Source organism: Marmota monax, unplaced genomic scaffold, assembly GCF_021218885.2.
Source record: "Marmota monax isolate L192 unplaced genomic scaffold, Marmota_monax_Labrador192_F-V1.1 WCK01_AAM20220418_F8-fsc00017, whole genome shotgun sequence".
Taxonomy (NCBI): Eukaryota; Metazoa; Chordata; class Mammalia; order Rodentia; family Sciuridae; genus Marmota; species Marmota monax.
This window is the reverse complement of record NW_026695241.1, coordinates 18,335,392-18,362,210: the sequence shown is the minus strand read 5'-3', so window position 1 is coordinate 18,362,210 and position 26,819 is coordinate 18,335,392. Positions and strand designations below refer to the sequence as shown.

General features: G+C 50.9%; 1 protein-coding gene and 1 long non-coding RNA gene across 2 annotated transcripts in view; both read right to left on the bottom strand.

The window, feature by feature from the left end:
- LOC124090264 (uncharacterized) overlaps positions 1 to 7,148 on the bottom strand; it is a 32,910-nt gene extending 25,762 nt beyond the window's left edge. Inside the window, exons 1-2 of the long non-coding RNA XR_006851043.2 lie at positions 6,397 to 7,148; positions 4,662 to 4,730 (exon numbers count right to left, since the gene is read on the bottom strand). This is a non-coding gene — a long non-coding RNA (uncharacterized LOC124090264). The remainder of the gene's footprint in view (positions 1 to 4,661; positions 4,731 to 6,396) is intronic.
- A 453-nt stretch (positions 7,149 to 7,601) lies between these two features.
- On the bottom strand, positions 7,602 to 11,472 carry Irf2bpl (interferon regulatory factor 2 binding protein like). The gene has a single exon (XM_046440776.2). The coding sequence runs from the start codon at positions 10,791 to 10,793 to the stop codon at positions 8,439 to 8,441; it is 2,355 nt and encodes a 784-aa protein (XP_046296732.1). The 5' UTR covers positions 10,794 to 11,472; the 3' UTR covers positions 7,602 to 8,438.
- Positions 11,473 to 26,819: the final 15,347 nt, after the last annotated feature.

Below are 26,819 nucleotides of genomic sequence, written 5' to 3'. Positions count from 1 at the left end.
CGGCCAGCTCAGCCCGGCCACCTCTGCCATCCTGCAGTGCATGGGACCCTGCTGCAGGCCCTCAGCCTCAGTGTAGAGACAGAGCCCTGGGAAGAGGCCCCTGGAGCAGGAAGACAGCAGATGAAAGGATTAGGAGGTCCCCTGGCTCAGGCTTGGTTGGCTCCCAGGGAGGAGGGCTTGACCTGGACCATGCAGGGTTAAGAAAAAGGGGGTGGAGGCTCTCAGGAGGGCTATGGCTGCCAGACACCAGCTGACCCCTACTTTTGCCTCTGTAGGGGGTCAAGGCCAAGATCATGTAGAAGTCAGAAGGCTGGGGGGGCTGTCCCTGGGGCTGCAGGAGCGGCCAGTGCTCCCAGCCCCAGTTAGCTCCCCACTCGCCCAGGGTCCTAGAGGCTCTTCTAGGGCAGGACCAGCCTGGAGCCTGAGATGCTGCTTTCCAGCAAGGAGTCTGGCCAGGTAGCTTAGCCAGGTGAGGCAGAGGACCCTGCAGGAGCTCCTTTGTCTCCCAAGCACCAACCCCCCGCCTTTCTTTTTCACCTTGGGAAGCTCCCAGGTGCCTCTGTCTCCTGTCCTGAAACTTAGAGAAGGCCCCTACCAGAGTGGGCAAATTGGCAGCTCCCCAAGCCACCACCTCTGATCCAAAACCAACAGAGCCCACAGCTCCAGGCAGACAAGGGGCAAAGAGTAGGGGCAGTTGTAAGAGGTAGTCACATGGCCATGACCATCTGGGCTGAGACCCAGGGGCACGGAGTTAATTCCTTTGTGTCCACGTGACCCCACATTCCAGAGCAGACTCTCCCAGGGTGCTGGCCATCAGTGTGGTCAGGCGCCTCAGCCTCTCAAACCTGTTTTGAGATGCAGGGGACCTCCTGTAGCTCCAGCTGCCCCAGAAACCAGAGCCCATGGCTCCAAAATTCAAGTGCTCCCTCCTCCCTGCAACAAAACCCCAGAGCCCCAGAGGGTCAGGTCTGGAAGAGGGAAGCCAGAGAGGAGCAAATTATTTAATACCCTGAGTCTCAGTGTCCTCATCTGTTAAGTGGGGGTAACAACAGCATCTAGGATGGGTATTTTCCTGTCAAAGGAGAATAATAGCCACAACCAGCCTCAAGGATTTGCCCTGATAATGGAGAACTTGTATATAACAATGCCTGGCTCACTATCTGAAGTCAGTTTGGTTTTGGTTTTGATTTTGGGTACCAGGGATAGAACTCAGGGTGCTTAACCACTGAGCCACATCCCCAGCCCTTTTTACTTCTTATTTTGAGACTGGGTCTACCTAGGTTCCTTACAACCTTGCTAAGTTGCTGAGGCTGGCTTCATACCTGTGATCCTCCTGCCTCAGCCTCCTGAGCCACTGGGATTACAGGTATGCACCACCCCACCCTGGCTGGTCAGAAGTTCATGTTCAACTATTTCTCTCCTTTGCTCTTTCTTTTTGCCAAAGCCCCCCAGGTTGCCACCTACAGTGCAATTCTGCCAGTTTCACCAAGCCCTGTGGGTGACAGGAGAGGGAGAGGAGTATGGTTGTTGGTGAAGAAGGTTCTGGATATTCCAGAGCATAGCTGGCCTCCGTGGTCACTGCCCTACTTGTCCCAGACACTTGCTCTGTTCCTTCCAGAGAACCTTCAGGCCACTCAGGAGCTGGCTTGGGGAGCCCAACTCCCCAATTCAGGCAAAAATATAAACATACTGGATGTGGACCAAGGGCAGCACACCTGCGCACACACGTGCACACACACACACACACACATACCTTGCCTAGGAGTATATGAAGAATAAATGTTAACCCTCCATTGCAGGGATAGGGGCCATCAGCTGACCTTCAAGTTAGCACCCCAGAACAAGATAGGGGTCTCTCTGACCTAATTCCAGATCCTTGTCCTGGATCCAGATCTACCCCCAGGGGATCCATATTATAGATCTAAGCTCCTTTGTGCATCTACTACTGCTGAAAGTAGACACCAAATAACTGCTCACCGAGGTTCCCTCCTAGGAGAACTGAAGATTTGGAATAGAAAGGAGACCAACCCACTTTGCACTGAGAATCTTTTCATGCTCTTTGATATTTTTTTCCCTTTCGCCATGTGTATGTAAGAGCTTTTTAAAAATTAAAATACTGAAGAGATAGTGGAGGGCTTTGCTCCTTGTGCTGAGGAGTTTGGACAGGGAACAAGGAACCAAGGAAGGTTCTAAGCCAGGGTGTGTCATGCCTAGAAGGAAGAGGATTGACTGATAGAGACCAGAGCCACCAGGAGCCCAGCTGGGAGGCTAAGACACTTGTCTTCAGTGGACTGAAGTAGGGACCCATGATTTGGGCTTTGGTGTAGGGTAAGATTTACTAGATCTCCAAGACCAACACCCAGACCTGTCCTCTCTGGTAGATGCACCCTGGGGCCCCCAAAAGAGGCAGGACAAGTACACAAGGCACCAAAGTTAACCAACTACTGTTTTCCCTTAAAACAAACAAGAGTGCCAGGAAACACTGGCTGGTGGGGCTGAGGCTCCCCAAAGGAGCAACATGTTTTAGAATCTAGACTCACCATCTGCTTCCTGCCCACCCCTCTGTTTCATCAAAGCTGAGACAAAGGTGGGTTTGCTCTCTAATTAAGTTTGAAAGTAGGAGTCCATGGAGGGAGATTTCAGAACTCTCAGTCCAGAATCCCTGACTAAATATTGTTCAGACGGTACCCCTGAGTGATCCCCAAACATGGAGCCTGCGAGTGGCTCCCCTGGAGTATTCCGGATGTCCTCGCCTGTAGATGGCCTTGCTCCCTGTGTTGGTGGGTTTCCCTCCAAGACCCAGGAAGATGCAGAGTGGGGTCATGGATGGAGTCATGCTCTGAGCCTCACATCCCTGGGCCCTGGGGTCAGAAGTCAGAGGCCTGCTGCATGGAGGAACCTTGGCGTCTGGGAGGAGCCCTGGCTCTCGCTGACCTGGGTTTGAGCTGCAGTGAGTCTGGATGTTCTTGGGTCTTTAATCTGTCTGAGCTTGGCAGGCATGTGTGTAAAACGGGTCACCACACCTTCCTGAGGGCCAGGCTGCAGCATGGATGGCAAAGTGCACATCTACCTGGCACACTGTGGAACCCCTGGCCTGTCGTTAATACCTTCAGTTCCCTCCTTTGAAGTGGCAGAGAGATACCTAGGCAGAGATGTCAGACAAGGACAAGGACAGGAAGAGAAGCCCCAACTTCAAGGAAATGAGCAAAGTGTGCTAGGTGTGTCTCCCACCCTTCATCTTACAAACGGTTGTGCCAAGTTGGTCTTAGTCAGCTACCTATGTGACTGTCTTGAAACTTTCAGAAGTTTCCAGTCAGCAAAGGGGGAGGTAGTATAAAGGTCCACAGATCAAAGGTTAAGAACAGTTTGGACCCACCTGACATTTATAGCCAGAATCATAGAAACTTCTTTTTTTGGGAGGAGGGGGAAGCCGGGGATTGAACACAGGAGCACTTGACCACTGAGCTACATCCCCATCCACATCCCATATCCCACATCCCGTTTTTTGTATTTTATTTAGAGACAGGGTCTCACTGAGTTGTTTAGCACCTCACCTTTGCTGAGGCTGGCTTTGAATTTGTGATCCTTCTGCCTTAGCCTCTGGAGCCACTAGGATTATAGGTGTGCACCACCACACCAGGCTATGGAAACTTCTTTGAACATCCCCTTTCCCAAAAGGAATGACGAGAGAGAGAGAGAGAGAGAGAGAGAGAGAGAGAGAGAGAGAGAGAGAGAGAGAGAGAGAGAGACCATGGGACAAATGCTTGTTTGTTTTTACTACATCCTGGATGATCTACCCCACCAGATATTCATCATCCTTCTGCCCATCACTTATTACCCCTTCTCCTAAAAGGCTCTAGTTAAGCCAAATGCCTTAAAATTTTGCTGTTTCCTAACAGAGATCTAGACCACCCTCTGCCACTGTGTGACCATAGGCAAGTTATTCACATCTCTGTGCTTTGAAGTCCTCATCATTACAAGGTAAATGCACTAAACTTGGGTTCTAACCTTACGTTCCATGGATAGGTTTCAGATATACACAAACCCCTTTATAAATACAACACTGGTCGTATCCCAGAAGAGAACCTGGTGTCATAGGGGCCAATTATAAAAAGGGGACATTACAGTTGTACTGTATTCCCTTTTGCATCTTCTGAATTTCAAGCCAAAGGAATGTATTATCCACTCAAAAATAAATGCATAAAACATATATTAAAAAGCAAAGAAAACATGTGGAATAATTGGGGCACAGTGGCACACACCTATAATCTTAGTGACTGGAGGTAGAGGCATGAGGATCTCAAGTTCAAGGCCAGCCTGGGCAACTTAGTGAGACCCTGTCTCAAAATAAAAAATAAAAACGCTGGGGATATTGTTCAGTGGTAGAGCATCCTGGGTTCAATCCCCAACACCAGAAAAAAAAAAGTGTGCAATTCATAGACAAACTGTTACTTTATTAGGGGAAAACCACAATTTTTATTAGATTTTTCTAAGGTGTCTCTGACCCCAAAAAAGTTTAGAAAACACTTTACTAGATCACCCAAGGATCATTTCCACTTCTAACTTTCTTTACTAGGTGAAGTTTACAAGGAAACAAAAGTAAATTTCCATACTCATAATTATATCAGCCACTCCAGGGCAGGATGGATGTGAAAACGTACCTTGAATCTCAATATTTTGGAAATTGATGTGTTTAGCTGTCCTCCACAGTGGATCACTCATGATGATGCCTGCAGGGATCAAAATCAAGAAATGAACTCCCTCCGAGTATTCTCTCAAAGCTGTTGAATTAAGTTCTCATTGCCTTACCCTCATGACCACCAGAAGAGATACTCAGCTTGGGATGGGCACAGAAGTAGTGATATAAATAAATGCAATATAGACTTAGAAAGTTTACTACTTTGGCTCTGAGGGGGAAGGAGGTGGAAAGAATGAGAAGTGGAAGTGGAGAAACCCCGGGTGACACAGAGATGAATGAAGGCTTGGTTCATACAGATACCTGGGTCTGAAACTCTGAAACCCACAAGAATCCTCACATGCTACAGAGCAGGAGAATTGCTTCCTAGGTATTGCACACAGAATGCTTCGGGGAAGGAGGGACTTAGGAAAGGATCAAATTAAGTTAAGGCAACTGAATATGTCCAGGAAAGAGGAAGGTTACATGGCTAATAAATAAATAAATAAATAAATAAATAAAATAAGTAAAAGAAAGAAAGAAAAAGAGGCAGAGACATACATAGAGAGAGGGGGGGAAGAAGGGTGAGCCACCATTTAACAAATAGCCCCTGGCTAGGGTAAACTTTAATTAACTGCGCCATTATAATTCACTTTCAGCAAGTATTCCACCCCAACCCACTCTTTCCCTCCAGCTCCCTCCTCCTCTCCCCGAGGTCTCATCAAGTCAGGCTTGAAACAAAACTGGTCTCCTTTGCTGGATGCCTCATTATTACAGTTACTGCTTTTCTCGCTAATAATAGCACCTGGCAACAAGAGAGGGGAGAAAACTATATGGTCTAAATTCGTAATGACAGGCCCCCTTGCCTACCTCTGTGCACCAGTAATCAAGGGTCTTGTAATCCTAAAAGCATAATACCAAAGCCATGAAGAGAGTTGTGAGCAGGCAGGAGCCGGTGAGCACACAGAGGAAGATAACAGGGCAGGCTCCCAGTAGGAGCCACCAGACTACTCATAGGGTCCACACCCAGACAGGTAATCCACACATCCAAGTTCATATCACAGCTCCTTCCTTCAGCAGTGGTTAAATTACACCCACGAATGGCTGTCTTCTCAGGCTGCGGAGCCTTAACCCATTTCAAGAGTGTATGCATTGGGAGTGGGGGTTGGGAGCACCTTAGAAGATCTTCCAGGCGAAACATCCTCAGGTTTTTTTTTTTTTTTTTTTTTAAATTAATGAGCTTATGAGAAAAGCCAACCCAGACCTCTAAGTGAAATGTGTGATTGGTAGCCAGGCGAGGATGGGTTTTAGAATTAACTCTTCCTACAGTCTGCTATGCATTATCACCCCCCACCCCCAAGTTAATTACCCCTGAGGATGAAAATAGGTTTCATGACTCATAAGCACCAATACAACACTTGGCAGCAGATGAAAATGCAAGGACACATTTGCAGGAAGCTGACACGAATGTCTATTTATATGTGGGGAGATTCTTAAAGAGGTGAGACAGCCACCTCGCATGGACCAGGATTAAGAGACTGCAGCAGATCCATCAATATCTCCCGGTATCCACACCCGCAGACACACAAACACACACACAGTCCTGGTTTCCACCGCTTCTATGATGGTGGTGGCAAATAGCAGGAACAGAAACTAAAAGGGTGTCGTTAACAGCAAGTTCCAACACCAACCAAACCTCCACACCGGGGTTCTGGGCTAACCGGTGATTTGTTTTCTCCAAACGTGCCGGTGCCCACATCCCTCTCGCAGCCCTCCCGCTCCTTCTGGGATGGGTGTGAGGTGGGGGCGCCAAGTTTCTTCACATCTTCCTCCAGCCTCCGAGGGGACGGTCGGAGCCCAGCTCGCCCCGCCCAGGAATGGGGCGTGGCCAGGAATGAATTTAGATAGGATCGCGGCGTTTTGTTTTGCTTCCTCCCTTCTGTTTTCTACTCTTCTTCTATTTGCCTCCCAGGAAAGTACAAGGTTCAAACCAGGTTTGTCTGCCTTCCGCTACCTGGGGCGGGCTGCCTTCTGGTCTCAGCTCCGGGGCTCTGAGCTCCGAAAAGCGTTAGTCCTCTGTCCCCTTCCCCACTCCTTGGCACTTCACAAATGCCGCCAAAAAGTTGATCCCATGAGTAATTGCATGTCTTCACCGATAGAAATGGATTTTATTTGGTGTCATAAGTAACCTTCACTTCAGGAACTGGGTTTAGGTTTTTCCGCCGCCAGCCCCGGTTCCCCATCCCCTGAACCCCCACTCTGCCGCTCTGATCAGCTGTGTTCTGCCTTCGGAAATACTTATTAAAAGGGAGAGGGCATGTAATGAGCGAGGCAAACACTGCTTTTCCAGCGCATCGACTGGAAGCTGCGGGGGCTCTCCGTGTCTGGGCTCAGCATTTGCTGCCCGGTTGCCCACACCCCTCTGCCCTCGCTGAAGAATCCTAGCTCTGTGGCATTTTTTTTTTTTTTTTTTTGCTTTCAATGTGCATCAACAGTGAATACTGACATAGCCAAGAGGCGAAGCACCCTATCTTTTCTCCACCCACCCCCTACGCCCCACTTGTCAAGTCACAGATGCACTGGGTATCAGTGTATACTCATGGCCACAGGGCAAGGCACCAAAAAGCTTTCCTGACAATGCCATTTGCAGCTGGGCCCCATTTCCGGGGGAAAATAGAGATGCTGAAGAGTAAACAGAAATCGCTTAGTCAGCAACTGTCGCCTCCCCAAGAGGTGAATGTAAATAGCCTGGTACTGAGGGGGAGGGGCAGCCAGCCAGGCAGCACAGGGCCTTCCTCACAGGCCAGCTGAGGGCTTTCAAAGGGACTAGCATTCCTGTTCTGTTGAGGGTAGGGAAGGTGTCCCCTAGGTAGGAGTTGTGTGGCCTTAGCCCTAGAAAGACAAAACTTGCTGACTCGGGGCAGAATTAATATCAATTGAATTTATTACAAGTTACTAAGCTCCAAGGCACATTACAGTGTTCTGTTAACTACAGAAATGTATAAAGGACAAACAGAGCAGATTCTCCATGTCTAGCATTTCGCTCTACTGTTCAAAAGCATCCGTGCATCAATAAAGCAAAAACAAAACAACACGTGAAGATCCAACACATTCAGGTCAGTAGAAACAAACCTAAACATCTTCCCCTCACAAACTTGCAACAAAAAACACCCCGTCCCCCCCAACACCCCCTTACCATTTTGCAAACAAAACAGGAAAACAAAACAAAACAGAACAAAATAAAGTGAAGACTTCAACACTTGGGGCTGTTTAGAAAGAAGCTTTCACCATTTTATAGCATCATTATTATTATTATTATTTTTTTTTAGGCAGCAACACTGGCCTTGGCAAAAAAAAAAAAAATCTTTTTCTTTTGTGTTTTTTTCCTTTCAGAGTGCATAACATTTACAAAAATACACACCAGCAGCAGTCGTTGCTAAGGGCTATTAATTCTGTACCTAGGCAAACATTCTGCCACCAAATAAATGCTAACGAATATGATGCAAATGACCCAACTAATATTATACTGCTTAACACAAACCAGCTTATCCTTCAAATGAAGAAGTTACATACCTTTGTTTCAAAATATAGAAACATACGACGAAAATAATGTCTATACATAAGACTAACTTTTTGCAGTTTGTTATATTCACAATTCTACATCTTGGGGGTGAGGGGAGGGAGATTGGAGGAGGGGTGGGGGAGGGGCTTTGTGGATTGGAGAGGAGCTGGTCTAGGGCAAAGGAGGTGGGTGCCCTGTGGTTCAAGGGTCTCTCTCCTTTTTCACTTTAACATCCCCAGCTAAGATAGTCGCGATTTCGCCCTGCATGAAGGCCCAAGGTACATTCGACCCGACTAAGGGGCATTTCTCTCCGCTGGGGCAATACACCTCGCCAGTGGCCCCCTGGGCCTTGATACTCTCTCTAGAGCAAGGGAAGCAGAATTTGTGGCTGGGGACGGATGGGCACTGAACGAAATGCGTGTCCTCCAAACGTTCGTGGCAAATGGTACAGCAGAGAGGTCCGCTGTTGGCCATGGGGGAATCCGGAATGTTTTGGGGGTGCACTTGGTCCATACCCGGGTGGGCGCTAGGCGGCGGGGGCGCCACCTGTAAATTCAGGTCCCCGTTACGTGATGCCAAGCGGCGCTGCCCAGGCACCGACGCGGGCGACACTGGGCTGCTGCTGTTGCGCCGCGCGGACGCAGTGGTTGAGTGCACTGAACTGCCATCCTTAGGCGAGTGCGCTGTGCCCAGAGTGTCTGCTACTGACATGAGGGCGGCCATGGGGGACGGACCGTTCTGCGGGGCTGACTCCGGCGGGGTGGTCCGGTTGGAATGGGGTCCCAGGGGTGGGGGTGGTGGGGGCGGACCCCCAGCAGTGTGACCAGGCGCCGCAAAGCCCCCGGCCGACATGGTGAGCTTCAGTGCCTCGCTCTGGTTTGCCATCCACTGTTGCCTCTGCTGTTCCTCGCCCAGTTTCAGCGCGCCTTCGGCTGAGTCCGGGGGTTCCGGGGACGCCTTCCTCTTGCGTAGGCTAGCAGCTGCGCCCCGGCCCGAGGGCGCGGCGGGCGGCAAGGCCCCAGTCCCTGGAGGTGCGCTGGGGGCGCGGCTGAGACTCACCAGCGCCGTGGGCAGCATGGGGCAGCTGGCGTCCAGGTAGGGCTGGGGCAGCATGTCTGCGCCGGGCACGCCCTCCTTAAAGAAGCGCACAGCTTCGGGCAGCAGGTCCCCAAGCAGGCGCCAGTCCCCGGAGCCGTGCTTCTTCTCGTACTCCAGGTACTTGAAGCCGGAGGAGAGGCCCCGGCCAAAGTCCTTCATGCAGTCCTGGTACATCTGTTTGGCCACACCGGACGCGCTGGAGTACACGTTGCCCGAGCCCGTAGGATATTCAATGAACAGCTTCAGCTCGTAGTCCATGCCGGGCTTGGAGACAGCGTCGAAAGCGAAGACTCGGCCCAGCAGCGAGTGGTCCTTCTTGAAACGCACCTCGTAGGGCGTGCAGCCCGCCAGCGTGAGCAGCGTGTCGCGGACCATCTTGGGCTTGTTGGCCCACTCCTCGGCGCGGTTGCGCAGGCTCTCGCTTAGCTCGGCCAGGGCCTCGGCGTTTCTCTGCTTCTCCTTCAGCTCGCGCTCCTGGTCGGTACTCGACACTGAGCCGGGCCTCTTGCCACCAGCACCCACGCCCACCTCCGCCACCGACGACGAGGTTGAAGACGACGCGGTAGACGCCGCGGCAGAAACGCCCGGAGTGCCCCCAAGACAGGCTGGGCCTCCGGGAGCCCCTGGCGGTGCTGGCGTCGGGGGTCCCCGGCTTCCCAGCCCGTGGGGCGGGGGCGGGGGCAGCACCGGGGCGCTGGCTGGGCCGTTAAGCAGCGTCTGTGGCAGCAAGTTGGGAGGCACCGCGAGTTGGGGGCCCCCGCCACCCCCCGGGTTGGGCAGCCCAGTCACTAGCCCACCATGTGTCCCACGCCGAGAGGCCACCGACGCTGCAGAGGAAGAGGAGTTGGGGCTCTGTCGGTTCAGCTCCGGGGGCCCCTCCTCTGATGCTGGCTTTGGGAAGCCGTTTGGGCCCCCAAGGCCATTGGGCAACCGCGCGGTGTGACTGCTGCTCCCCAGGCTCACCGGCGGTGGCGGGTACTCGAAGCGGCTGCGTTGTTCCACCGCGGCTGCGGCGGCAGCGGCGGCGGCGGCGCTGAGACCATAGCGCTCTAGGCCGGACGGGGCCGCCAGTACCGCAGCCTTGCTGGAACCATCGACGTGGTTGAGCTGCTGCTGCTGTTGTTGTTGTTGCTGCTGCTGCTGCTGTTGCTGTTGCTGCTGCGCGGCAGCTGCCGCCGCCGCCGCTGCCGCCGCCGCTTCCTTAGCCGACAGGGCCACCGTCTTGACCCCGACGGGCGGCGGCGGCCCGGGGGAGCGGCCGTCCTGGAAGCAGCCGTGAGCCCGCTTCAGCTGGCGCGCGGTCTCGATCACGAACTCTATGCGATCTGCGCCTTCGTAGTTGACGCAACCGCGGCATACAGGTTCGGAGAAGTCCCAGATCATGGCCCAGGGCATGCGGGGCAGGTCGCACAGGTAGCAAGACTGTCTTCGGGACGAGGACACCTGCGCCGCCGACATGATGCCAGCCCTGGGTAAGGGAGGCCCCCGCCCGGGCTGTCTCCGCGGCGCCTTCTCCTCCGGGAGGACTGGCTGGCTGGGGAGGGAGTCCGGCTGCGGGGGAGGGACGAGGGGGGGCGAGAAAGTTCTGCCCCCGGGGCTGGAGGGAGCACGAGTCTCCACCGCCGGCGCAGGGCCTCTCCGCCGGGGCTCCACCGCCGGGGCGGTGGACGGGTTCAGCCCGCTCCTCGCCCCCACCTCCTACTGCGGCTGTCTCGTCGGGAAACGAGCCCAGGCGCCTTCTTCCTGGTGCGGCAGATCGGGGTTGGAAGCTCCGGGCCCGGGGGGAGGGGGCGAGGGTGTCCGGTGCTGGCCGCCGTTGCCTCTTGGCCCCCTCCCCGGAGTGGCTGGTGCGTGGAAGCTCGAACGGGGCTGCCTCTTCCTCTCCCCTGGGGGCCCCCCTACGAGCTGCGTCCTCTCCCCGCCAGGCACCCTGGGGCGAGGGCTAGAGGGCTGTGCCACCCGGTGCCCGGGTCCAATCTTGCTGAAGCCGCTGCTTCCCTGGAGGGCCGGGGGAGGGGGTGGCAGCCGAGAGAGGAGCTTCTCCCCTCCGCAGGGTCGGCCGTTCCGTTGTTGGCGGCAGGGTTTGCACGCCGGAGGGAGCCGCAGCGGCCACCGCTTCTAGGACGCACGAGAGCAGAAGAGAGGAGCGCACGCACGCAGGCTCCCGCCGCCCCCTGGCCTGGCCGGCGCCCGGGCCGCCGCGGTTGGCGGCGCTCACGTTGGCTGCAGGGCGCTCGCGCGGCGCCTCGGCCCGGGTCGCATCCCTTCCCGCTCGTGCTCGCCCGGAATGTGGGGTTGTGATTGTTACTCTACGTTCCGGAGGCGCGTCTCGGCGCTCCTGCTCGGGCTGCGGCTCGCGCTGTCCCCGGCTTGGCCGCGCGGGATGCCGCCCGGGCGGAGCGCTGACGTCACCGCCATGCTCTGCACCAGTCTCTCCACCCCCCTTTACACTTCCTCTGTCTGTGGAGCCCACTTGTTGCTCTGGAAAGGCGCATGCGCGGCAGGACGCCCAGATTCCTCCCAGCCGGCCCCTCCTCCGCGCCTCCGCCCTCCCCTCCCCCTCGCCGTGTGTGTACAACAGCTGAGGCCGGCGAGCTAAAGCTGGAAGTCCAGGGCTGGGGGTGGAAATTAAACAGACGTTGACCTTTCCTTTCCCTGTCCGGCTTTCCCAAGTAAAAATGCTTTTAAGAACCACAAGCGTCGCTTCCGATCCCCACTCCCCACCCCACCCCAGGCAGCGAATTTAAATGTCCTGTTTTAGAATTTTCACATTGCATTTCAATCAAGGTATTACCCATTTCATCTAAAATCAATCCCCCGCCCCCGCCCCTCATGGATGTTACTCCTTGCCACATTGATGTCGAAGCACCTGCAAAATTAGCTGTTTTCCAATATCCTGAAACCATTTTGGATCTGTTTTTGTGCCCTGGTCTAGGAACCCGAGGTTCAATGATGGCGCTAAATGAATTCAGGGTGAGTTCCTTCTCCCGCTAACCGAACTCTAAAAATTTTGGCTGAACGTCTAAAGAAGCTCTGAGCACCCGGAGGCCTTTAAGGAAAACAGTCAACTGGCTGCGCACTGCTGCAGTTGAGGGCAGGGAGGGGGAGGTGCTGGAAAGGCCAAACAGGTGAGTGGTTTTTCTAGATTCATTAAAAGAAGGTGGGGGTAGCATTTAGTAATACTGATAGTTTTTTGTACAGTGCAGCCACAGTTTTCAAAGTTCTTTCTCACGTGCCCTGATTTTATTCCTTATTGCTCCAGAACGCTGGGCAAAGCCAGGATTTCTTTTTCCCTTATAAGATAGATCACTGTTCATCATTGCTCATTGTAGAACAGATGTGTTGGTCCTATCTCTGATTGGGGCATTTCAACTGATTCTTCTGTTTATTAGGTTTGCCTTCCCCCCACCCCCTCATGATAATTGAGATAATCCTTGAGGAAGGGAGGCCATGTAATGGAATTGGATTCTGCCCAGGGTTGGAATTTCCTTTGCAACCTTGAGCTAGTTATTTACATAATTTCTGTTGTCTTTCTGTAAAATGGAACAATAGCTTCTAACTTGTTAGGATTGAGATTTTAATTTGTTTTGTAGTAAGAAGGAACTCTTATTGAGGTTGAGGAAGATCAGACACTGTATAAAACGGCTTATCTGCATCAACCTTAATATTATACTTACATTGTGTATTGTCTATATTAAACCCTTATCATTATTTGCAAGGTTGATTCTGTTGACTCCATTTTACAGTCCAGGTAAGTAGAGAGGATAAATAATGTGCCTACAACATTTGGAGCTACAGCTGGTATCTGAGCCAGTAAATCTGTTTTTGAGAGGTGGCTTTCACAAGCTTAGGCTCCCAGAGGTGATTTGGGATACTCAAAATTCCCATCAGTGCCCCATTCTTTATTATATATAATCCTATGTAAAGTGCTATGCAAATGCGTCTTCACAACCAACCCCCAGCCTCCCCTTCCAAGATTGTGCCAAGGAATTCTTCCATATACAGAAGTTGTGGATCTGCTACTGCTACAGACTGTAACATAAATACAACATACAGTATATAGAGCACAGTGTGGGTCGCTCAGGAAGCTGCCAGCAAGTGTTGGTTATTATCGGTATTGGTACTGTTGCTGGCTAACAGGTCAAAAGTACTTTGTAAAAGTGCTTAAAACATAAGGGTCATTATTCTTATCACTACTGTTACTACTACTGTAATAAAGTTCAGTTGAATCAAGAAATATTTATTTTTATTTTGACACCCAATTTCCAGAACCTTCCCCTGTCTGCCACTCCCAGCACCCAGATCTTGCACTTATTCTGGGGCCCCAGGTGCAAATGAAAGGGGAGTTTCTAAGGATAGGGAGAAAGGGGGGAGCAAGAGCCCTAAGGGAGCCCCCCTTTCATCTTAGAGCAGCCAGATTTCTGTTTTTGCAAAACAGTGTGCTCACTATGCACTCCAGAGCAATAATAAACTTTGCTTGGCCGGCTGGCTCAGAGCAATGATTCCTTTGCAGAGAGCTGCTCCGGGAGCATTGCCTCATCTCCCAGACTTCTACCCTCCCCACACCACACTCAGTATCCTGGAGTGAGTCAAAACATAGGGCTAGGAAATGGCTTGACATTCCCTGCCAGCCTGAGGTTCCTTAGCTTTGGCTTAACTGGTTGACCCATTTCTTTACATTATTTATTCAGCCCTTCCCTTCATTGAACCAAAAATACTGGAGAAACAGCAACTTAGCCACAACCCTCCAGCCAGGCAGCTAGAGAAAGGAAGTTGGATCCTATGTCATAGTGTTATGTTTGGTATGCACACACATATGTCTCCATCTCCCTGTCTCAGTCTTCACTGTTACTAAAGGATACACACACACACACAAACACACCATAACTCAGACATACCAAGTTAGAAATCAGTGTGCATTTAAACAAACTTCCAATATGGTCTCTTAATCCTTTTATTTAAAGAGCACATCTCTCACCTGGTTTGGTCACCTGGGCCTATAATCCCAGCCAGCAATTTGGGAGGTTGACACAGGAAGATCATAAATTTGAACTCTCCGCTCCACTCAGCAATTCGGGGAAGCCCCAAGCAATTTAGGGAGACCCTGTCTCAAACAATAAAAAGGTCTGGGGATGTGGCTCAGTTTTTAAGAGACCCTGGGTTCAATACCTAGCACAAAGACAAAACAATCAACAACAACAAGAACTAGCTTTTTCCATGCCTGCCACTTTCCCCCCCCCACCGCAATAAAAAGAACCACTATCTTTTTTTTTTTAAACTCCCACCCACCCCAAGAACCACTATCTTTTATGGTGATAAATTACTTCCTAATTGCTTGAATGAAAGGGTCCTTTTTGGAAATGTGTCAGATTGTGAAAGGCAAGAACTCCAATGTTTTGGAGATGTATTTTCCCCCTTCGCTTTGCACGTGGCAGGTAAGAAGGAAACGAACTGGGGAGGTGGCAAGTAGGGGTGGGCTCAACCTAAGATATGCAGAGATGCTCTGCACTCGGGTGTCTGGGTCTGGGAGGGTGAAAAGACTAGCGTAGCGAGGCACGAAACGCCAGCACTGTCTCCCCAAAGTTCCTTCCCGCTGTAGCTGTCTTTGCTAGCTTGCCTTTTGAGCTAGCAGTCTCAGAGAACCCCGCTCTAAACTGGAGCAAAAGGTCAGCTTTCCACTTGGCCTTTCCAGAGCGCCACCGCCCCACGTTAGCGGTGAGAGGATCGCCAGGAGCCTGCGCACTTCGAACTCCCAATAATCTCCTTCCTGCCCTTCCCTGCTCCCATCGTTTTGTGGCAGAGATGGAGAAGGGATGGGGTGCTCTTGGACTGGCATACCTACAGCCAGCTGGCTCCGGAGGCCGGGGTTGAACCTCGCGTCACCCGGCTGCAACGCTCCCGGAGGCCGGGGTTGAACCTCGCGTCACCCGGCTGCAACGCGCGCCGCCAAGCGCTCCAGCGAGAGAAAGGCCTTTTTTGGTAACAGCCCCGCAATAAGCAGGACCCGATTCCTTGGCCTGCGAGAGCTGCCTCAGAGTAGATGAAAATAAACGCCTGGGTTGGGCCCGCCTCTGGCCTTCCCAAGTCCCCCAGTTCCCGCGCAACAGGAACCCCTGGGAGGTGATTGGAGCCCAGGGCCTTGCAAAGACGCGCAAAAGGGCCGTGGAGGGTGGGGGAATGAGATTGCAAGGTGATTTACACATTTACTCCCGGGCCCGATCCGTTGCGGAAGTATTTTCCTTTCCCTAAAGGATTAATCCTGGTGTTTAAAAAAAAAAATGTATTAACTTAGGCCAGGGCATAGGGTTACGCAAGAGCCACTCGAGCGTGAAATCCCAGGAACAACGTGATTCGCTGAGAAGTCCCGGGGAGCCGAGCCTGCACCGCCCGCCAGGACCTGCCCAGCCTGGGGCGCGCGGGCAGGCTGGAGCTCTGTGCAAAATCGGGTAGAAGGAAAGGGAGGGCTGGCGTAAGGTCGTGCTGGCACAGTGGCCGCAGTGAACGATGTGATCTCTGCCTTCTTCCTGGAGGGGCGGGGAACCGAGAGGGGAAGAAAGGCGGGGCAGGGTGGGGGAGTCGCGTCTGGCTTCTGCCTCCTCCCGGCTTCCTCTCCTTGCCCGTGTGCCAGGGCACTGGGAAGCCCAGCGCTGTCCTCATCGTGTTTTGTTTTTTTTTTGTTGTTGTTGTTGTTCCAAAAATAAAGGAACCCTGAATCAAGCTGCCCAGGGAGGAGGCCTAGAGGAAAAAAGGGGGGAAGAGCCAGACAAGGGTGCCTATTCACGGACCCGGTGGGTTAAAACAAGTACTCAATCCCAAGAGGTGGGGGGCGAGGAAGGAAGCCTTGGACGAAGAAAGTAAGCGGGGAAGCTGGTGGGGTGGCGGTCAAGACCACAGGTGCGTGTACTCTCGAATCCTCGGCTCCACTCAGCTAGAGGTTCGAACTTGCCGGCACAGAGCAGGGGATTTCCACCTCCGGGCTTCGGAGACCCGTTGCCGCCGGCACTTTCCTGCTGAGGCCGCCGGAAGGCGGGGCCTCAGAGCGGGAAGCCCCTCCCGGCGGCCTTGCCACCCCTGGGTCATGTCTGGTACACGCGCTCCGCCATCGCTGCTGCCCCTCGCTTGGGTGGAATGGGCTGGACTTACAAAATATTTTGACTTCCTGAACTGGGTAGTTCAACCCCAAAGTAGGGAGAAAGAGAAAAGGGGCGGGTATTCGGTACACATTTACATTATGTTCAACTTAGACTTTGGTGACTTTAAGTAGCTGTGTGACCTTGAGCAAATCACTTGCACTTTGGTTTCTTCATCAGTAAAACGAAAGTAATTACTCTGCTTCCTTTGCCTGTTCATTGGTACATGTGGAAGACAATAAAATGTAATAGATTTTTAACAATATAATGACCAACATTTGTCTATGACTCTGAAGTACATTCCCAGACATTATCTCACCAATCCCCACACCAACCTGTGAGGTAGGTGTTACTTTCATCAGCTTCCTCTACAGGTGAGGAAATCAGGGACAGAGGTGTTCCAGATTTACTGAAAACCAGCTTCCGTGACTGTAAACCTGGCGTTCCTTCTTCTACCTTGCCAGCTGCTAGCCTTTTGGGGGTCCCAGATGCTTTTAAGAAACTGCAAGAAATAAAGCCCCTTCCCCCACAGGAGTTTACAGGTTAATGAATGCCTTTACTATCCTAGTAGGTGCAAGGTTATGCATAAATTAGCACTGGTGATTGTGGAGTTAAAATCAGCCAGGCTGTCGCCTGTAGTCCCAGTGGTTTGGGAGGCTGAGCAGGAGGATCAGAAGTTCAAAGCCAGCCTCAGCAACTGAGTGGGATCCTGTATCAAAAAAAAAAAAAAAAAAAAAAAGGGCAGAGGATGTGTCTCAGTGACTAAGCACCACAGAATTCAATCCCCAGTACAATAGTAATGATAACAATAATCACCATCCAACTTCAAGAAAACTTGGGCACTCATGTTTTTCTGACATCCCCTAAAAAATTTCTCTCCCTTCTTGTTTTTTGTTTTTGTCTTTGTTTGTTTGTTGCACTGGGGATTGAACCAGGGGACACTTTACTACTGAACTATAGCCCTAGTCCTTTTTAGACAGAGTCTCTAAGTTGCTGTGGCTAGCCTCCACCTTCAATCCTCCCGCCTCAACCTCTGATGTTGCTGGTATTACAGGTTTGCACCATCACAGAGGGCTTCTTCCTGGGTTTTCTATGCCCCAGCCCCAGTCAGAGGTAATGGAGGAAAATCTGAAGCTCTAGAATGAACTGAAGTATTTAGGAACCTCTCCAGTTGCCCTTATTCAAGGAAGAAAGATCCCAGGCTGAACTATGAAGGGAAAGGAGGACAACAAAGTGCAAGCATTTTCTAGTGGAAAGGAGCCTCTTTCCAGATTGGGGGCACTTACCTGATATAGACCGTCCTGCACTTGGAGTGGGGGCCACTTGACAAGCATGGCAGGCTGCTGACCTTAAAGCACACACAGCCTAGAAAAGGTCAGTAACCCTGACCATCAAACCTGACCTAGGCATCACTGGTGCCCTCAAGGCAGGGCACAGTGTGGCCCTCAACCCTGACCCATCTAAAGGACCATCATACTACTTTCACCTGAAGGTCCCTCTCTGGCCAGTCCCAGAGGATCTAAGCTAGATGGGTCCCTGGTGGGTGTGAAACTGTTCTTTTGTGTTGTTTTAAAGATGAAACTTAAAAATGCAAGAAGGCCTGGTGGGTTTCCATTCCCTGCTCCTTGACTTGTGCCCTTCCATTTGCCATTCATCCACTTATTCATCGATTTATCTAGAGAGCCCTTTCTCTCTTGGTGCTGGGATCTAAGGATGAACCAAGCCAGACAGCTCCAGCACAGAATCCAGAAGCTTCCATTTCCTCCTAAGTGTCCTAGTTTCCTGATGCAGTAGTCCAAAAGCCATGAGAGGCAGTGCTTTTTCAACACTCCCACCAGCCACATGACTGACTTACAGCAATCTATTTATTCTCCCTGGGCCTCCTTTCCTCACCTGTCAAATGCAGATCTTAAAGCCTGCTCTCACTACTTCAGGGGCTCCCTGTGAAATCCCATATGTTAATGCCCAGGGCTGTAGAAGGGCCAGCACTGTCACAGATCTCTTCCAGCACTGAGCCCTTGCAGGTAAGATGGGTGGAAAGCCAGTCCTGCTGCTCAGCCCTGTCCATTCTCTTCACCTTGCCCTTGGAGGGTTTCCTCCTGGGTTACCAGTCTAGCATCTCTTCCTTTCAGGGCTGACCAGCAAATAAGCAGTGACTGCCTCTCCCCCTTAGAGCAGGAGCAAGACAATGGCACCCGGAAGGCCTCTCACTTCTCATCTCTCCTAGAGAGATAAGGACTTCCCCTCCCAAGTCCCTGGCGGATAGAGAAGCTCAGAGCTGTTGGATTTATTTGGGGCTTTTACTTTTTTGTTTTGGCCAATTTGGAAAGAAAGAGGCAATGACCTCCTCTTTAAAAAAAAAACAAAACTCGGCAGGAAGTGTGCTGGGCCTGAGTGGCAGGGACTAAGGGTGTAATTACAGGTTTTTGTTCAGCATTTTCGTGTAATTAAATCCAAAGGAAAGTGAGCCTGGCCCGGGCTTCTTGGATGCAGGGCAGACCAGAGCTGTATGTGTGATGGGGAGGGAGGAAAGGCAGGAGGTGAGGAATGGATTTGCTTTTTAACTGAGAAGAAGAGGGTTTCTTGCCTTTATTAATATTTTTTACATTTCTTTTCCAAAAGGTGGCCGATCATTCATCTTTTATTCGGTGCCACTGCTCTCTCCTTGGTGACATTTCGCAGCCATGCTCACTCAGCCTTCTAGGCACTGATTTCCTTTTACCGCCGACTTCCTCTCCCCCTCCCCACTTTTACATATTGCCGCTTTCTGCCTGGTTGCCCACACAATAAACCCACTGCAGAATTCACAGCCAGCCTCCTTGCCTCCGGAGTTTCGATCCCAGCGACCCCCGACGCCGCGAAAGAGTCTCTCCTTTTGTTTTGAACGGCCTCTGGCTTTCCCTGGTCGGCTTTACCATACTTGCTAACACCACCCACCCTTCCAGTCCTCCCCGCCGCTGCCTCGGTTTCCCTACGCCCGCAAGCAGGCTCTGTGCACGCGCAGCCCTAGGGTGTACCCCCTGCGCATTAGAGAAGGGTCCCAAGACGCTGGACACGCGCGCTCCTCAACCCGCTCCTCCCCTTCCCAGGCCCTCGGTGGCACTCTGACGTTCCCTGGACGTCCTGAGCTGGCAGCAAGAAAGGATCCACTGTCTGTCCACATTCTTAAGGGCAGTAAACCTGACCCACCCCCAAACCACGCGTCCAGAGTAGGGACACTCAAATTTTAGGGGAGGGCGGGCCTCTGCTAGGGTTAACCGGGACTGCCCTCACAGTCGTCCCCTCTTCCCCTCTTCTCTACCCCTACCCCTGGCCCGCAGATCACCCGCCTCAGCCCCCTTCACCTACTCTTCCCAAGAACAGATTGTTTATCAGGACGGGCAGCCAAGAAACCTACTCCTGTTTCTGGTCTCTGCCAGACATTAATCACACTTGGGAATGGCACAAAACTTGACTGTGTTGGGGCGGGGGAGGGGGGGTTAGTTAAAAGGAAAGACCAATAAATTTGACATTTGACAAGCTGACCAAATCGGGGCTACTGCTACCTCTCCCCTCCTTTATTTTAGTAAGTCAGCGCAAAGGACTGAATTATATTTCATTCCCATTCCCTCGATTCCACCCCCATAGTCCCCCTCCTTCTCTAAGTCCCCCTCCTTCTCCAGGTCTTCCTGTTTGATGCTTTAATAGTACTGACTGGCTTTTAATTCTGATTAACATTCTCAGCTGTGTGTGTGTGTGTGTGTGTGTGTTTGGGGCCTGGCAAGACACACTCACAAACTGGACTGCCTGACAAATCCCCTCTTTTCATCCTTCTCTTTGAAATGACATCAAGATGGACTGGGGGGCTGGGGGCTGAAGAGAGAAGGCATGGAAAAAAGGGAGGGAGGGGGAAGTAATTTATGTGCTTTTCTAAGACAGCTAGTAAAATTCCTAAGGGAGAACAAATGCCAAAATTGACTGTCTTGGTGTATTTTAGACCCGATCATCAGGGTGAACTGTGTCAGGGCTTTGCCCTGGACTTTGGGCCTGGAAGCCTGGGGATAGACACACAAAACATCCCTGTGGCTGGGAGGTGCCCTTTCTGAAGGAGGCAGGGGATGGGTATTTGCTCTCAACAGATTCCTCTCTATCAGGATTTTTATCTAATTCATTGCAAGACAGATTTTAAAAAAAATGGCACTGATAAAGAAAAGCCGTGGAAAGAAAACTCCCCATAAAACATGACCCCCAAAGGGAAGGTGCAAAACCCATTTGATCCAAGATATAGATATCTCCACCCTGGATTTTTTTTCCCCTTTGCTTTACAACTCTGCAGACATCAGGTTAGCAAAAGGTAATAAATAGTCCTTGCACAGCAGGGTCTGGACTAGTGAAAACAGTTTACTGAAATTAATGGGCCTCGCTTGAACCAAAACCTCCACTTTGGAATTAATGCCAGACATAGTTTTCCTGAACTCTATCCAACCGCCTAAGCGGCAGACAATTTTCGTTCTATTTGTGCTGGAAAATAAAGCCCAAACCCTTGATCTCAGTGTAGATTTTCATTAAAAAAAAAAATCAGCACAGTGAACACTATGCCAATTTCCACTTTCTGCCAGTAGAAGCCCTTGTGCTCTGGGCTGTGCATGACGGTCAGAAGTTATCTGGTAAACTTTCCATTGAAAACCATCTCTGAACTCCCTCCCTATCGGTGGCCTCAGAGCTTTCATCATGACGTCTGAGAGATCCAAGGAAAGTTCCAGAAACAGCTCAGCTCTCAATAACAACCCTCTTCTCCACAGCTCGCAGAAAAGCTGGAGATGAACAACATTTTGCATTTGCCTGCAGAACTTACCATTCCCAACCCTACATGCAGCTCAAAAACCATCCAGCCAAAACCCACCTCCCCACCCTCCGCCCCTCCCCACCCAGGGCTCAGGGTATCTTAGTTCTGAAGCTGCTTTTATTTTTATTTATTAATGTATTTTAAGGCCGAAAGGCACACATACCACAGGCGTTCCCACCCAGTGGTTATGGGGTTATGGCAGGTACAGGGGACCCATCTTGCCTGTCAGTCTCTGATTGCAACCTACCCCCCCCCACCCCCATTATTACGAAAAGCCCGATGGTGGGCGGCCAGTGTTCTGGTTTTCATTGTACAGTCTGCACTGGTGACACAGGACATGTGGAAAATTTTGGGAGCACTGCGGTGAATGGTGTGGAGGGGGAGCTGAGCAGGGGGAGGGAGGGGAGGGAAGGGAGCGAGTTACTTTTTAGCTTCCGCTAAGTACTTGGCAGCTTGCCAGGCCCGGAGGATTCTGGGAAGCGAAAACCTCCCCAGTATAAACTGCCAGCTTTAAGCAGCCCTGACAGTTCTGCTCCTTCCAAACTTGGCAGCCGTTCAAAGTGCTCTTTCATTTGAAATGCTGGAAGCCTGCCATGTGCAATGCAGATTTGCCGTGCCTGTGCGCAGAAGGAACTGATAAATGCCGTTGCAGTTGCCATGGGGACAGGAGGCTATCAGAATGGCCTTGTGATCCGCAGCCTCTCAGCGCGGCAGGCTCTCGCTCCCTCCCTCCCGCCCCTCCTCCCTCTAGTCAGTGAGATGGTGAAATAAATGTTCTGGAAAAAGGTTAACCCTCCCCTCCCTGGTCCCCAGGCCGAGAGGAGGTTAACCCCTAAGTGCGTCCCAGGCGCTAAGTGCTAGCCAGGAGCCCAGACCTGAACCCCGTCCTCGGTCGATCACCGGCCCCCTCCCCCCGCCCCCCTCAGCCCCCCCCCCCAGCCCTTCTTCCTGCTCCCTGGAGGCTGTCACAAAGCTGTGTTTTTAATAGAGCTTTTCAGCAAGCCCAAGTGTAAGTCTTTGAGTCATCAAAACCCGGATGTAAACACAGCAGCCCTACATTCTGCACAGTTTGCGTGTATTTTATCTTTTTAATAATATTTAGCTGGCAACTTAAAACTGCAAGCCTGCCAGATATTTTAGCCAGCCACTTACATCATACAGCATCCATCTTAGAAGAGAGTGGCTGCCTGTCCTTTCCTGTTCCTTCCTCCCCACCCTGAGACTGCAGGAAACCTGGGTCTTTCCGAAACCATCTTAATTGCAACACAGGAAACCGAGTCCCTTGGAACCATGGGCTTTAGAAAGACAATGACATCACCTTGGGCAACCACGACAGAGGGTACGTTCCTGTGGGAGACAAGACAGTGGGTGAGCCAAGGTGAAGCAGATCTGTCATTTACACCTCGATTTCAGGTGACTGTGAGCTGCTCACTAGCTGCATGACTGCAGCACCACCACCCCCCAATTTGGTATAAGCTGCCATTTGAAACACAGTCTGATTCAATGCACGGAAACAAAATAGCACGTTCAGATTTGGGATATTTTCAGGTCTGGAATGCCAGCTCTCAGGGTGGCCCATTTAATGGGGGAAAAAATGAAATACTTCACTCCAGCCAAGGCCTATGGAGACCAAAGAGGTTTAGTGATTTGTTTACATTGGGGGAAGAAAAGGTGAGCCCTATTCCTTCTTCTCTCACTCTTTCCTAAAGGTTTCCTGAACCTAAACCTTTGTTAACATCCCAGGAAGGGAATGTATTTTTCCTGTGGCTTTCAATATTTTCTGCTAAATATATTTCAGTGCACTATTTACCTAGGGTTTCAGCTTTCAGACCTTTATGTACTTTTAACACCTTGAGGCTGTTCCATTGAAAAATGGTGTATGTTAATTAAAGAGGACTTTATGTGCTGGGAGGTAAGGCGCTGGAGCTTTCTGTTTGGGTCTGTCTGAATAATGAGGGTTTCAAGTTGAGGTACAAGTCACAGGCCTGTTTGGCTTGTGAAGCCTTTTGACAAAGGGGACCCTCCACTGCTCACACAAATCCTTGAATACCTCGGAATGGGAAACCAAAGGAGGTATTTCTACCAATTGCAGGGCTAATGCAGAGCCTGGACAGGAGGAAGACTGACAAGGCCCCCCCCCTCCCTTCCTGGGGCTTAGCTGCAATTTCTTTGAACCTGCCTCTCTCTGGGTGCCTGCTCATGATTGTCATGGCAATCATGGTCAAGGCGATGTACTCTGTCTCGCTGGAATTTCCTGATTCCAAAGTAGCCCCTTCCAAATAAATAAATTAATCAACAAAAGCCATCTGCTTCACCTTGCTGGCAGACACAGAGCTGAAGGTTAGTGTTAAAACACGATTTTTAGGAGGAGTTGGCCCTGGAGACATTTCGAGATGGGGTTCGACTTGGAATTAAACTGGAGTTGGAAGCAGATCAGGTGATTTAGAAAGTGCACCACCCCCCCTCACACACACCTTCCCCAGACAGCACAGGCAGCTGGGTTTTGGCTCTCGCAGCTGCTAAGCTTTGGCAAACCAAAAGCATATTTTGTGGTGGTGATTCCTTTCCCAGGTTGACGGACATGTTTCTGTACTGAGCTCAACCATGTTTCCTGACTGTGCGTGAATCAGAGGCTGTATTTTTAACCCAGGGCTTCTGGTCACAGTTTTAAACTGGAAGAACAGAGCAGAGCAGATCATGATGCGCCCCTATCATCATCAGGGTCCAGAGATAAAGAATCTGTCCTAAGTGCTCGCCACCTTTAGCTCAGATATATTCTTTTATGTTCTAACCCTGCCTGCAGCAGCCAACTGCTCCCCAAAGCAACACATGCCCAGGTTCACGTTTCAGATGTTACCCTTCCTCTCTGTGTCCTGTGACGCTTGCTTATTTGTCAGCATCAGCCAGCGAGAAAGACTTGCAAAAGCCATTTGGGGTCCTTGAGTGCCTTCCCAGAGGAGTGGAGCCCCAAGGTTCTAAACAGCCTTGTCCTCGTGCTGCTCTGCCCTGCTACGGCAGGGGCATTGCAGAGGGGAGTCCATGATGTGGCCCCTCTACAACAGTGCCTGAAGGGCCGGCTTCCCAGAAATCCATGGATTAGGAAGGCCTGTCCTGGGCCAGTTCAGGAGCGGCAGGGAACAATTCCCTTTTGTTTTGTTGTCTAGCATGTGACCAGAATGCTGCCAGCTAATTTTAACCCCACCAAAGTACTGTTGGAAAAAAAAAAAAAAAACTATCTTGCATCTGGAGAGAGAAACGCTGTGGGCTGGATAAAAGCTTTTTCGGCCTGTGTTCCTTCCTGTTTCAGTTTCCAAACTTACATTATCGGTAACCTGAAAAAATGATGAGTTTCACCAAATTCCTGGATGTTGTGCAAGAGGACAATGAGTCTATTTCAGGCGCTGTGAGTGTGTCTGGCGCAGCCCCTGGAAGGCATTGTTTTCAGCAGGAGAACATTTTGGGGTTTCCTGGTGCTTTCCTTCTAGGGTCCAGAAGCCCCAAGGAGTACTCTGGCAGGGGGGAGGCACTCTCCAAGGCAAAGGCTATCATGTGGGCTGCACTAGGAAAAGACCTGTATAGGAAGTGGGTGGTGAGGCCATTGGGGTGGGGGAGGCAGCAGTGGCCCTGGAGGAATTCATTTTTTTTTTTTTCTTTTTGGTACCAGTGATTGAACCCAGGGGCGCTTAATCATTGACCCACATGCCAGCCCTTTTTAAGTTTTATTTTGAGACAGAGTCTTGCTAAGTTGTTTAGGGCCTTACTAAATTGCTGAAGCTGGCTTTGAACTTGCAATCCTCCTGCCTCTGTCTCCTGAGCTGCTGGGATTATAGGCTTTTGCCTCGGGGCCTGGCCCTGGAGGCATTGGAAGGTGAGCTGCTGTCGTGTTGGAAGTGGGAGAGTAGGAGCTGGAAGAAGTGAGGAGGCAGGTGCTTTCCCTACAGCTGGTGGCCTGCTGGGACACAGGCCACCACCACAGCTTCTCCATATCTGCTTTCAGCACCAGGAATTGATGGAGGACTTCATGGAATTCCTCACGCCCCCAGATACTGGATCTCAAAGCATGCCTGTGGAAGTTAATTGTTGCTGGCTGGCTGTGCCAGGGAAAAGGCAGAGAAGCTCAAGGGCCAAGATAAGACACCAACCCAGATTTAGGCAGCCATTGCCGGCTGCTTAAAGCCAGGTAGTGAGGTGGACTGTCATTAACCTGAGCATCCACAATACAGTCCCAGGAGGTAACGCTGATGCTCCCACATCCCAGGGACCTCAACCAGGAGAACTCGGTGGCAATTGTGCTGACAACTGCTGAGAGCTTCAGCTGTCTAAAGAGCCATTTGCTCAGCCCTGCCCCAAGTCTGTGCATTTAAAGGACTGCTGGTTAGTCTCATCCCAGGGCCCTTCAATCTGAATTCTCAGGCAAAGTCACCATCCTTGGAAGGACAGGGAAACTTCTAGGAGACTGTCACCCCTCTTCTGCCTCTAACCAGCTGCTATAACCTGCCAGTCGGAGTCAAGATCCATTGGCAAATTGCTAACTTAAAGTTGTTTCCCCTGTTGTTCCAAAGCTTTGTTTTGAGCAAAGTGTTGTGCCATCATTAAAAAAGACAGAGCCTGGGCTGCAGTTATGGTTCAGTGGTAGAGCGCTTCTCTAGCATGTGTGAGACACTGGGTTTGAACTCAACACCACATAAAAAAATAAATAAGATATTGTGTCCATCTCAAAATATTTTTTTAAAGAGAGAGAGAGAGAATTTTTTAATATTTAGTTTTTAGTTTTCAGTGGACACAACATCTTTATTTTATTTGTATGTGGTGCTGAGGATCAAACCCAGCGCTGCGCGTATGCCAGGAGAGCGCACTACTGCTTGAGCCACATCCCCAGCCCTCAAAATATTTTTTTTTAAAAAGAGCACTTATAAGCAAGTGAACATATTTTTGAAACTTCACAAATATGTTTGAGCCAGGCATGGTGGCCCATGCCTGTAACCCCAGTGGCTCAGGAGGCTGAGGCAGGAGGATCATGAGTTCAAGGCTAGCTTCAACTACTTAGCAAGGTCCTAAGCAACTTAGCGAGACCCCGTCTCTAAATAAAAAATTAAAAGGGCTGGAGATGTGGTTCAATGGTTAAATGTCCCTAGGTTCAATCCCTGGTACAAAAACAACAAAAAAAAAAAACCAAGAAAACAAACAAACAAAAAACCCCAAATATGTTTGAATTTCATTTCTTGTATTTCACAGTAGGGGGCTTTAGTCTGGTCAGCACTTGTATCTGTAAGACCTCTTAACATGCATTTTCTGTACATGATTAGCTGTCTATTCTGCCATGGAATTGTAAGGGACACCCTAAGTCTGAGCCTTACAGGTCTTAGCCAGCCTTCAGCTGTCACTAGATCACATTCTTCATTTACCTTTCCAGCCAGAGGATTCCTGAATGTTTCCTAATAGCTCCACAGCTGGAATGCAGCTGTTTGGGGTGGAGCAAACAGGACTCCTTATAGGTCAGCAGGGTGAGGGAGGGCAGGGAATGGGGGA